The sequence below is a fragment of the Toxorhynchites rutilus genome, chromosome 3 (assembly GCF_029784135.1).
Source record: "Toxorhynchites rutilus septentrionalis strain SRP chromosome 3, ASM2978413v1, whole genome shotgun sequence".
Lineage (NCBI taxonomy): Eukaryota > Metazoa > Arthropoda > Insecta > Diptera > Culicidae > Toxorhynchites > Toxorhynchites rutilus.
Window position 1 is genome coordinate 198151231 of NC_073746.1, and position 13192 is coordinate 198164422.

The window sequence follows — 13192 nt, forward strand, 5'->3', positions numbered from 1 at the left end:
GATTAGTGCCGGAGCACCAGTATACCTAACAGCGATTATAGAGTTTCGGCCGTCGGAGTGCTCGAGTTGGCTTGCAAAGCTGCTCACGACAATCAGAAAACCCGCATCAAGAAAAGAGCAGCTTCGGTTCGGCGCTCATCAAGGCAACAATTAGTTTCAGTGAGTGGCAAAGTGTTTCTTCGGCACGTCGCATTAAATGTAATTTACTGAACAACATGTCACAAGCTGGATGGGAAGAAATTTTCCAACTGTGAAAGCTGTGGCGAGTGGCAAACGCAATAGCAAAACAGGAAGGTTTAACCGAACAAGATGGGAATATCGAGTGATAACATAAACACAACACCAAAGGTTCTTTTCAGAACCATCAACATATTCATAAAGAGTAAACAGTAAACTAATCCATTTTTCAGGTAGATAGGTATGTATTCACGTAGGAGAAGAAAATAAAACAATATATTTAACAAAAGCTGTCCCCTTTGTATAGTCCTACGTCACTCCGGTTATGTCCCCGACATTACCCACCCGTCTTTTTTTTATAATAAATAAAGCAAAAGTCAGGATATTGGTTTGATTTCCTCCTATTTCGTTTAGATGAATCCAGAGAACGATGGAAATATCACCTGCAAAATCGATCAACATCCAGTAGACTACTTGATCGATTCAGGAGCAGCAATCAACACGATTACTGAACAAGTTTGGGAGAGACTTGTGAATGTCAATGCAACTCTGTTCAAAAAAAGATTCCACTGTGACCGAAAGTATCTGGCTTACGCTACCCAAGAACCATTGCAGGTATTGGTAATATTCGAAGCATGGATTTCGATAAATGAATCCAAACCGAAGAGTTACGCCGAATTTTTTGTCATTGAAGGGTCCCAAAAATCACTACTAAGTAAAAGAACGGCAGAAGATCTAAAGGTGTTGAAAGTCGGGCTTGAGGTACAGCATATTTCAGCTAAAAGTGAATAATTCCTAAAATTCCCCAACGTTCAGGTGAAGTTGTCGATAGATAAAAGGGTACCGCCGAGAAAAATCGCATACTTACGAATTCCTGTGGCTATGGAAAAGAAGGTCGATCAAAAATTATTGGAAATGTTGAACGGTGATCTTATTGAACCGGTCGTAGGTCCCTCGGAATGGATATCACCAATGGTTGTAGTACCCAAGGGCAAAGATGATATTAGGCTGTGTATCAACAATGAAGCAATAAAACGTGAGCATTATCCTATCCCGTTGATTGATACATTCTTGAATAAACTCAGAGGGTCTACCGTCTTCTCAAAGCTTGACATAACTTCGGCATTTTACCACATTGAATTACACCCAGACTCTCGAGATATCACTACATTCATGACGAGCCGGGGCTTAATGAGATTCAAACGGCTCATGTTCGGAATCAATTGTGCCCCGGAGATATTTCAGCGGGTGATGACCGAGATGTTAGTCGGAATCGAGGGCGTTGTGGTGTATATCGACGATGTTGTAGTGGCTGGAAGCTCAAAAGGAGAACACGACGCCCGTCTCCAGCAAGTACTGGCTGTTCTCAACAAAAACTGTGCCACTTTGAACAAAGCCAAGTGTCTTATTGGAGTAACCGAACTGGAGATCTTGGGTTTCAATGTAAGCGCAGCGGGTGTATGTCCTTCTGATGAGAAGATCTCAGCCATTCGTAATTTCCGTAGGCCAGAAACTAAAGAAGAAGTGCGGAGTTTCTTGGGACTGGTCAATTTTGTTGGCCAGTTTATTCCAGATTTGTCAACGAGATCTGAACCATTGCGGCAATTCATGAGAGGGGATGTTTAAATCTTTGGGAAAGATCAACAAAGAGCCTTCGATGAACTTCGAAACGAGCTCTCTAAAACCGTCCACAGACTAGGATTCTACGACCCAAATGATACGACAGAGCTGTACGTTGACGCTTCTCCCGTGGGCCTTGGGGCAGTGCTCACTCAGCGAAATGGTGAACAGATTCCGAGGATTATAAGTTTCGCTTCGAAGGGATTAACAAAAACCGAAAGAGTGTATCCCCAAACTCAACGTGAAGCGTTGGCAGTTGTATGGGCCGTCGAGAAATTCTACCCATACTTGTTCGGCATCCAGTTCACAGTGTTTACCGATCATAAAACATTAGAATATATCTACGGAGGGAAACACCAACAAGGAAAACGTGCATGCTCAAGGGCCGAAGGATGGGCATTACGGCTCCAGCCATACGATTTCCGCGTAGAACACATTCCTGGTTGCAACAACATTTCAGACGTTCTCTCGAGATTGATGTTACACCCTGATGTATCTTCAGACACACCCTTCGACGAAGCTACTGAGCATTACCTTTGCGCAGTTGGAGAGGGACTGACGGCAATTTCTCTGCAAGAGATAAAAAAGGAAACTGAGCAGGATAAGGTTCTTAAAGCTGTGATAAAAGCAATATACGATCAGAAATGGCCATCCGAACTTTTTCGCTATCAAGCGTTTCATGATGAACTGGGAATATATATATAACTGCAACTCTTCCTATACTGACTTAAACTATGAATTATATTTTGTTGGCATTTTTCTGTCACGTTTGGGGCGCTTTGCGACGCTGCTTTCGTTTGTTCCGTCTTCGTCACTTTTGCTCGTTGTAGCTGAGGAACGTACTCTAGAAAATACCGTATGATGTTGTAAATTTGTATTTGTAGTTAGGTTGCTCGTCCTTTCTCCTTTTTCCCTGGTATCATCTGAGTGAAGGGTGAGATGATAGTCGTCTGCTGAAGTAGCTTCCTCTAGTAGAACTTCTTTTTCCAAAGGCCATTTCCTCAGGTGAGACACCGGTCTATGATATAGAACGCCCTCGTCATTTGTAACGACCACATCATTGCCACTTCTCTTGACTACAGTGAATTTGTCGAGTTTGAATTTAGGCTCCAGCTTTCCAGTTTCGTGATTTTTCAGCATGACTTTGTCTCCAACATTGATGTCTGATGTTCTAGCGTGTCTTCGCTGGTCCGCATAGATTTTCCCTTGCATCTTCCTTATCGCATCGTTATCACGGGTTTCTTCATCTCGGCGCCAATATGGTTCAGTCCGCAGAGACGGCAGTAGATCCTTAACCGGTCTACTGGTCATCAATTCCATTGGTGATTTTCCGGTCACGGAGTGGGGCGTCGTGTTGTATGAATATACATAATCTTGGATGGCTTTGCGCCAGTCTGTATTGATGGCTTTCGCAATACGCAGGGTACGCAAAATACCCTGGTTTTGTCTTTCCACCAGGCCATTCATCTGTGGCCAATAGAGAATTGTACGAATCAGTCGAATGTTTTTAGATTCACAGTAATTCGAAAATTCCTCACTGGAAAACGGGGGCCCGTTGTCACTCCAAATGGTTTCTGGGTATGTGTGCTCCCGGAAAATTGCTTCGAGAGCATGGATAGTTTTCGCAGCGTTTTTTCCCTTCAGCTCGGTTATCCTCAGGAAGCGACTGTAATAATACACAGTTACAAGGAATGTTGCACATTCCTTGGCCGAAAAAAAAATCAATTGCTATGTCTTGCCAGGCACGATCTGGCATTTTCTTGCGAAGCATTGGTTCCGGTGGACCTTGTGAACTAACTGCAGCGCACCCAGCACATTCTTGAACATGGTCCCCGACATCCCGATCCATATGTGGCCACCAAACTTTTTCTCGCAGATTTCGGCGCATGGTAACTACTCCTGGGTGTCCCCTATGAGCAATCGCCAATGCTCTCTTTCTAAGGCTTGACGGGAGGACGATCCTGTCATTCCGGACAATAATTCCCACGAATATTCCCAGTTCATCATGAAACGCTTGATAGCGAAAAAGTTCGGATGGCCATTTCTGATCGTATATTGCTTTTATCACAGCTTTAAGAACCTTATCCTGCTCAGTTTCCTTTTTTATCTCTTGCAGAGAAATTGCCGTCGGTCCCTCTCCAACTGCGCAAAGGTAATGCTCAGTAGCTTCGTCGAAGGGTGTGTCTGAAGATGCATCAGGGTGTACCATCAATCTCGAGAGAACGTCTGAAATGTTTTTGCAACCAGGAATGTGTTCTACGCGGAAATCGTATGGCTGGAGCCGTAATGCCCATCCTTCGGCCCTTGAGCATGCACGTTTTCCTTGTTGGTGTTTCCCTCCGTAGATATATTCTAATGTTTTATGATCGGTAAACACTGTGAACTGGATGCCGAACAAGTATGGGTAGAATTTCTCGACGGCCCATACAACTGCCAACGCTTCACGTTGAGTTTGGGGATACACTCTTTCGGTTTTTGTTAATCCCTTCGAAGCAAAACTTATAATCCTCGGAATCTGTTCACCATTTCGCTGAGTGAGCACTGCCCCAAGGCCCACGAGAGAAGCGTCAACGTACAGCTCTGTCGTATCATTTGGGTCGTATTGGGCTGTTTCAAAAGTTTATGATTTGCTCAGCATCTACTATCCTACACGCGAATGATATGTCCACCCATACCTATCATCGCTCACGCACCACGTTGCAGTCGAATGTGACCCATCCACATGCCTATCTTATGTCTAGCATAAGGCATCTCAAGTGTTGAGAAAGTTCGTGCACCTCGAGGAAGGTTCTTTTGAAACAAATCAATAGAAGCCATCCTATGCGCGATCAGTGTGACTACCCGCACATATCATCGCTCACGCACCACGTTGCAGTCGAATGTGACCCATACACATGCCTATCTTATGTCTAGCATAAGGCATCTCAAGTGTTGAGAAAGTTCGTGCACCTCGAGGAAGGTTCTTTTGAAACAAATCAATAGAAGCCATCCTATGCGCGATCAGTGTGACTACCCGCACATATCATCGCTCACGCACCACGTTGCAGTCGAATGTGACCCATCCACATGCCTATCTTATGTCTAGCATAAGGTATCTCAAGTGTTGAGAAAGTTCGTGCACCTCGAGGAAGGTTCTTTTGAAACAAATCAATAGAAGCCATCCTATGCGCGATCAGTGTGACTACCCGCACATATCATCGCTCACGCACCACGTTGCAGTCGAATGTGACCCATCCACATGCCTATCTTATGTCTAGCATAAGGCATCTCAAGTGTTGAGAAAGTTCGTGCACCTCGAGGAAGGTTCTTTTGAAACAAATCAATAGAAGCCATCCTATGCGCGATCAGTGTGACTACCCGCACATATCATCGCTCACGCACCACGTTGCAGTCGAATGTGACCCATCCACATGCCTATCTTATGTCTAGCATAAGGCATCTCAAGTGTTGAGAAAGTTCGTGCACCTCGAGGAAGGTTCTTTTGAAACAAATCAATAGAAGCCATCCTATGCGCGATCAGTGTGACTACCCGCACATATCATCGCTCACGCACCACGTTGCAGTCGAATGTGACCCATCCACATGCCTATCTTATGTCTAGGATAAGGCATCTCAAGTGTTGAGAAAGTTCGTGCACCTCGAGGAAGGTTCTTTTGAAACAAATCAATAGAAGCCATCCTATGCGCGATCAGTGTGACTACCCGCACATATCATCGCTCACGCACCACGTTGCAGTCGAATGTGACCCATCCACATGCCTATCTTATGTCTAGCATAAGGCATCTCAAGTGTTGAGAAAGTTCGTGCACCTCGAGGAAGGTTCTTTTGAAACAAATCAATAGAGGCCATCCTATGCGCGATCAGTGTGACTACCCGCACATATCATCGCTCACGCACCACGTTGCAGTCGAATGTGACCTATCCACATGCCTATCTTATGTCTAGTATAAGGCATCTCAAGTGTTGAGAAAGTTCGTGCACCTCGATTAAGGTTCTTTTGAAACAAATCAATAGAAGCCATCCTATGCGCGATCAGTGTGACTACCCGCACATATCATCGCTCACGCACCACGTTGCAGTCGAATGTGACCCATCCACATGCCTATCTTATGTCTAGCATAAGGCATCTCAAGTGTTGAGAAAGTTCGTGCACCTCGAGGAAGGTTCTTTTGAAACAAATCAATAGAAGCCATCCTATGCGCGATCAGTGTGACTACCCGCACATATCATCGCTCACGCACCACGTTGCAGTCGAATGTGACCCATCCACATGCCTATCTTATGTCTAGCATAAGGCATCTCAAGTGTTGAAAAAGTTCGTGCACCTCGAGGAAGGTTCTTTTGAAACAAATCAATAGAAGCCATCCTATGCGCGATCAGTGTGACTACCCGCACATATCATCGCTCACGCACCACGTTGCAGTTGAATGTGACCCATCCACATGCCTTCAGGCATCCGAAAATTTTTTAATAAAAGAGAAGTCACCACATGCAGCACTAAGCTGCAGTAGGACTTCTCTTCTAACCACAACAACCGTACACGTACCCCATCCACATGCCTATCTCCGACACTCGGCATGGACCTTCAAGCGCCCGAAAATGTTTAAATAAAAAAAAAGAGAAGTCACCACATGCAGCACTAAGCTACAGTAGGACTTCTCTTTTAAACACAACAACCGTACACGTACAAGGCCAACCTCCAAGCATGGGTAGTCTGAGAGGATCGAAATGTACACCTCTCTGCAACTCGCAACTCCCAGCCTGTAAACCTATCGTTTGTAGGAGGTCTCAGGTGTCCAGATGCCACGCAACACGGTGGACACGCAAACGCGCACCACCTCTACGTGCTGGGCTCATCCCTTTTCGCTCGCAGCTACTCAGGGAATCCAGTCACACATCATTTGAGGCCTATAAGAACTATCTCATGTATGGAGAAGATGGAACACACAAAGAATTTCATCTTGGGACGTGTGTTCATCAAGCCGTGCGCCGGGGCCTTCGCACGTTTGACTATCTTCAATGTTTTTCCACCACTGAAGGCCGAAAAATACCATTACGCATATGCGCTACCTAAGCAGCGCATATAGTTAAATTGGTAAATATAGGCACTCAAAAATGTGTACATCGCACAATGATTGTACGATGTGCAATATGCGTTCAACTTGTCGGTGTTCATGTGTCCTGCAGTTCACATTCTGACGCGCAATTTGCTGCGGTCTTCATCGATTCACGAGCCGAGTGTAGTCACACATCATTTGAGGCCTATAAGAACTATCTCATGTATGGAGAAGATGGAACACACAAAGACTTTCATCTTGGGACGTGTGTTCATCAAGCCGTGCGCCGGGGCCTTCGCACGTTTGACTATCTTCAATGTTTTTCCACCACTGAAGGCCGAAAAGCACCATTACGCATATGCGCTACCTAAGCAGCGCATATAGTTAAATTGGTATATATAGGCACTCAAAAATGTGTACATCGCACAATGATTGTACGATGTGCAATATGCGTTCAACTTGTCGGTGTTCATGTGTCCTGCAGTTCACATTCTGAAATTGAAACACGGGTTGAAATTTGAAACACACACTTGGAGAGTACGTTCGCATGTAAACATACGATGTACAGGCCACTCCTGGGTTCTTAGAACCCATCGCACTTGCAGAATGAACATCACGCCGGATTTCATCACTTGGGACGTATTTTTGTCATCATTCGTCCAAAGACCGTGTGATCGGCTTAACCTTTAGCTCACTAGTATGGAGACTCGCCAGGGGGCATCTGTACGTTCATATGCGCACATGCGAAGTACGAGACACCGCACCTAGTCCAACAGATGAGAGGATGGCGTTCATTGTGAGACCTTCTATAACGCCGGGTCTAGTAGTTTCGAGCAGCGCACACACTGCAAGGTATGGCCCCTACAATAGGATGAAAGTTCGAAGGCCCCGGCCCTTCATCCAAGTAGTAATACCTTTAGTGCAGTAAGGAATGGGAATCCCATCATCGATCCAAAGACCGAGACGATCAACCCTTTCCTTCCATTTCCACCTCACTAGTATGGGGACTCGCCAGGGGGCATCTGTACGTTCATATGCGCACATGCGAAGTACGAGACACCGCACCTAGTCCAACAGATGAGAGGATGGCGTTCATTGTGAGACCTTCTTCTATAACGCCGGGTCTAGTAGTTTCGAGCCGCGCACACACTGCAAGGTATGGCCCCTACAATAGGATGAAAGTTCGAAGGCCCCGGCCCTTCATCCAAGTAGTAATACCTTTAGTGCAGTAAGGGAGTGTAAATCCTTTTATCGATCTGAAGACCGAGATGAAAGGGTTTGTTGTATGAATTGAAACATAACGGACTCGCCAGGAGAGCATATTAAACGTACGTTCGTACAACACCACACACACAGATGGGGGTACGAGTACGGCGCAACTCCTAGTCCTCGCAAAACAACCACTGGGTAACGCATGTTTATTTTTGTTCAGCAAGACCCCAATGCGTTCGGTCTCCTCCAAATCAGATCACCATGGGGATACGATAATGATCCTTCCGCAGGTTCACCTACGGAAACCTTGTTACGACTTTTACTTCCTCTAAATAACCAGGCTCGGTCAACTTCAGCGTGTCAAATGCAGCCCTCGAGGAGCCAGCAAATTACTCGCCTCCAAAGGCCTCACCTAATAATTCATCGGTAGTAGCGACGGGCGGTGTGTACAAAGGGCAGGGACGTAATCAACGCTGGCTAGTGACCAGCACTTACTGGGAATTCCAAGTTCATATGGACCGTTTCAGTCCATAATCCCGACTACGTGGGCATTTCAGTGATTTCCCGTTCCTCTCGGAATAGGGTACACGCTGCTGCCCACATTGTAGCGCGCGTGCAGTCCAGAACATCTTAGGGCATCACGGACCTGTTATCGCTCAATCTCACCTTGCTTAACACAAGTTGTTCCATTAAGCAGAAGTCAACCTTGATGAGTTGACGTGTCATCAGGTCATACTACACTGCGCCAGCGAGCGCGCGCGGAAGCCGACCCGAAAGCCAACCCCACACGCACACATCACAACCGGACGACAGCTTCTACGTCTGACTGCTGATAGCGTTCTAGTTAATTTGATTGAGTCACGTTCGTTATCGAAATTAACCAGACAAATCAATCCACGAACTAAGAACGGCCATGCACCACTACCCTTAGTTTTGAGAAAGAGCTATTAATCTGTCTTACCTCAATAAGTTCGGACCTGGTAAGTTTTCTCGTGTTGAGTCAAATTAAGCCGCAGGCTCCACTCCTGGTGGTGCCCTTCCGTCAATTGCTTTAAGTTTCAACTTTGCAACCATACTTCCCCCGGAACCTGATTTTGGTTTCCCGGAAGCCACTGAGAGCACCATACAGTAGCGTCTCCCAATTGCTAATTGGCATAGTTTACGGTTAGAACTAGGGCGGTATATAATCGCCTTCGATCCTCTAACTTTCGTTCTTGATTAATGAAAGCATCCATGCCAAATGCTTTCGCTTTAGTTAGTCTTACGACGGTCTACGAATTTCACCTCTCGCGCCGTAGTACTAATGCCCCCAACTACTTCTGTTAATCATTACCTCCGGATCCGGTTACAAACCAATGAATATTAGGACCGAGGTGTGTGTGTATATCTTGTTTATTAGGCTTTAACATTTGTTCTACAGTAACTAGCTGCTCTGTCATTCGCCTAAGTTTATCTCTTTTACATTATTCCCTATATTCCCTATACTCCTGTTCACCATCACTTTGAGCGGGCGTTTTTTGCTCTGTTCACTCTTTTTCATTTTTTGAGTATTCGTGATATGGTGGGCCTATCTCTAGTCCCTAACTTAGATCATATTAGTCAAATTACAGTCTCTTATGAAATCACACGTTCTTTTTATGTTCTCAGTGCTATTTTTCAGAATTATTTGGATGTTGTCTCCTAGTCCATGTTTCCGTCTTTCAGTGTCGTACTTTCTACACTCCACAAGGATATGTTCTACTGTTAAAGCTGTTCCACAAGTTTCGCACGTGGGTCCATCTTGGTGTCTCTGGCTCATGATTGAGCTGTGCGTCATCCAGGTGTGGCCTATCCTGAGCCTAGTAAGCAACTTCTGGTCCCTAGGGTTGTCTGCTTCGGTCCATTTTTCTACGCTGCATTTAATTTTCCTGAGTTTCTGTTCTCTGCAGTGGAACCAGGTTTTGTTCCATTCGTCCCTTATTGCTTCTTTGATCCACCTGATGGCATCTTCCTTAGGTAAGGTTCTGTCTTCAAGTGGCTTGGATCGACCTTCGTTGGCTAAAACGTCAGCTTTCTCGTTGCCTTCAATCCCAGTATGGCCGGGAATCCATGTAAACCTTATACCTTTTTCCCAAGCTGTTGCTTTGGCCTGCTTCAGCCATGGGTGGTCGCAGTTTCCGCTTTCTAGCCCAGCCAGACAGCTTGCCGAGTCCGTGAATATTATTGAACCTTCTCTGGCAGCCTGGGTTGCCTTATGGAGAGCATATGCCTCAGCGGAGAATATGCTACACTGTTTTGGTAGTCTACCGTTTATGCACACGTTTGTGTTGGGGATCGTTATACCATACCCCACATCATTTTTTGTTTTCGAACCATCAGTGTATATTAGGCTTCTTCCTGGGTAATTGTATGTGTACATTTGGGCATCCTGCCTTAGTATTGGCTTTTATTGTCCAATCAATAATTGGACATTGGTGTACCCATGTTCTTTGTTTGGTTGGTACACTTGTTACGGTTTGAGGTAGATCTTGATTTGTAAGCTGTTTAAAGCTGAAGTTTGCTCTTTCCAATAGAGGGAGGGTTTCCCATTGGTCTGATGTAAGCCTGTCTTTCAGTTGATATGCTTTTGTACAAATGTTTCTAGTGATTTGGTATTTGAGAGGGAGCTCTCCACATTCGGCATAAATTGATAGTACTGTGCTGGTGCAAAAAGCACCTGATGCTATTCTGATTCCTTCGTTGTATACAGATTCTAGAGCTTTAGTAGCTTTATCGCCTACTCTTGAGTACAGCTCAGCTCCATGTAATATTTTGGCTAATATTGTAGCGTTTACTACCTTTATTAGGGTACATCTGTTGCTAGGTTTGAACCTTCCTGCTATTATTTTCATTACTCTTATATAACCTTGTGTTGTTCTCTTAACGTCTTCGAAGTGTTGTATGAAGGTTAATTTTGAATCTATTGTTACTCCCAGTACTTTCATTTTTCTATCTTGGGGGATTATGCATTCTCCCAGATGGAGCGAGGGGGCCTTTCTATGGTGTCGTCTTCTGCATATATGTACTAGTTTTGATTTCTGGGGATTAATCTTGAATCCCCTTTCATCGGCCCAACATTGTATGTGGTTGATCGCTCTTTGAGTTTTCCTTCTATTCCAGCCTGGCGTTTCACCGTAGTTAATAAGTGTAATGTCATCTGCGTATACCACCAGAGACACGTTATTTGGTACCCTTTCGAAGAGGGACTCCATAGCTATTAAAAATAACGTTGTTGACATGACTGAACCTTGCGGTATGCCGTTTTGTAGGGTTCTAGATGAGCTCAATGCTCCTTTGCAAAACACTTTAATTTTCCTATCGGTCAGGAAGTCTTTAACGAAGCTCAGAATGCGACCGTCAAAACCCCATACTTTCATTTGCTTTAAGATTGGTAGTCTCCACGTCCTATCAAAAGCTTTGGACAGGTCCAGCGAGACCATGTCTAGGTGGGCATTTTGCCTTGTGGCTGTATTAATTATACTCTCGACGTGTGCTAGGTAGGTGGTTGTACTTTTGCCTCTTCTAACAGCATGTTGTCTTTCGTCTAACAGGTTTCTGTACTCTAGCTCATCAATGAGTCTTCTGTTGACCATTCTTTCTAATGTTTTTCCCACACAACTAAGTAGACTTATAGGTCTATATCCATCTGGGTTCATGGTGTTGCTACCTACTTTGGGAATGGGTATGATAATACCTTCTTTCCATTTTCTTGGTATTTTGCCGGTATGCCATACTTCGTTAAGTGTTTTTAGTAGTATAGCTTTACCCTTAATTGGAAGATTTTGTAGTAGTGGATAGGTTATATTATCTTCACCTGGAGATTTTTCTGTGGCACTGTTCAGTGCCCATAGGAGTTCTTTCATGTCGAAGCTTCTGTTGTAAATTTCATTATTTTCACTTATTTTTATATCCACTGTTTTCTCCTCGTTCTCTTTGAAGTTTCTGAAGGAGGTCTCGTGGACCTCATCTGACGATACTTTAGTGAAGTGCTTGGCAAGTTCTTCTGTTATGATGTTATTGTCATCTGTTATTTTTTGGTCAATATTCATTATTATTCTCTCACATTTGTATTCTCCTTTACATGCTCTAACTTTAGCCCACATGCTGGAGCTGCTTGTGTTTGGGGAGATCCCTGCTAGGTATTCCTCCCAGCTCTTTTTTCTTGCCGCCTTTATTATGGTTCTTGCTTTTGCTCTCTCTATTCTGAACTTTTTCGCGTTTTCCTGGTATTCAGGTGAGGAAGGGTTGGAGTTCTTCAACTTCCTGAGTGCCTTTTTACGGCTTTTTATGGCTTGGTGTACTTCGCTGGTCCACCATGGGACCTCTCTCTTTGGCTTGTAGCCGGTTGTTTTCCTCATGCTTTTGCTAGCCGCAGTTGTTATGATATCTGTTAGTCCCATGGGGTCTATACTTTCTATACCTGTTAAGGCACGTTCGATTTCACTCTCATATTTGTTCCAGTTAGCTGCTTCTGTTACCCATCTTTTCCTTCTTGTAGGAAGTACTATTGTTTGGCCATGTTTTTGTAGTAAAATAGGGAAGTGGTCGCTTCCTCTTGTGTCTTCGTCAGTTCTCCATAAATAGCTGCTGGGCAAATTATGCGAGGCTATCATCAGGTCTATTGCCGATGGTTTACCAGAGGTTGGGTGCATCCTAGTCGGATTACCTTCGTTTAGTATTTTCCATCGATGTTTATCTGTCTCCTCAAGGAAGAGATTGCCTCTTGTATCGTTTTTGTATGATCCCCAATTTTCGTTGTGGGCATTGAAATCGCCCACTAGTATGTACGGTTGTGGGAGTTGTCTCGCAATGTGTGTTATTTCTGCAATTATGGCCCTTTCATATTCGATGTTTGTATAGTGTGGCGATATATATATGTTTGCGATCGTAAGTTTTAGTGGGAGGTGTATAGTTACTGCTACGACTTGCACCTTATCGATCCCACTTACATCTATCCACTTATGGGGTGCGTCGTGGAGTACTCCCAATGCAACCCCGTTTTTGTTTGGGTGACTGTGATCGTTGTATATTTTCCAGTCATATTGACCACCTAGTACATTTTGCGGTATTTTGGGTACCATTATTTCTTGAAGTGCAATGATGGATGG

The 13192-nt window shown here is 44.5% G+C and overlaps 1 protein-coding gene and 1 pseudogene across 1 annotated transcript; one reads left to right on the forward strand and one right to left on the reverse strand.

Annotated features, from left to right (window-relative positions):
• Positions 1-591: 591 nt before the first annotated feature.
• On the forward strand, positions 592-1694 carry LOC129773809 (uncharacterized protein K02A2.6-like). Its single transcript, XM_055777462.1, has 4 exons — positions 592-939; positions 994-1213; positions 1328-1620; positions 1683-1694. The coding sequence occupies exons 1-4, from the start codon at positions 592-594 to the stop codon at positions 1692-1694; spliced, it is 873 nt and encodes a 290-aa protein (XP_055633437.1).
• Positions 1695-6900: 5206 nt separating this feature from the next.
• Positions 6901-7053, reverse strand: LOC129780785 (5.8S ribosomal RNA; annotated as a pseudogene).
• Between the last annotated feature and the right edge of the window lie 6139 nt (positions 7054-13192).

Bases quoted from the DNA above. Each gene is read 5' to 3' on its own strand.
- LOC129773809 (XM_055777462.1), top strand. From the start codon at position 592: ATGAATCCAGAGAACGATGGAAATATCACCTGCAAAATCGATCAACAT. The intron at 940-993 runs GTACAGCATATT...CCCAACGTTCAG, and splicing joins TGTTGAAAGTCGGGCTTGAG to GTGAAGTTGTCGATAGATAA. The intron at 1,214-1,327 runs GTGAGCATTATC...AATTACACCCAG, and splicing joins CAACAATGAAGCAATAAAAC to ACTCTCGAGATATCACTACA.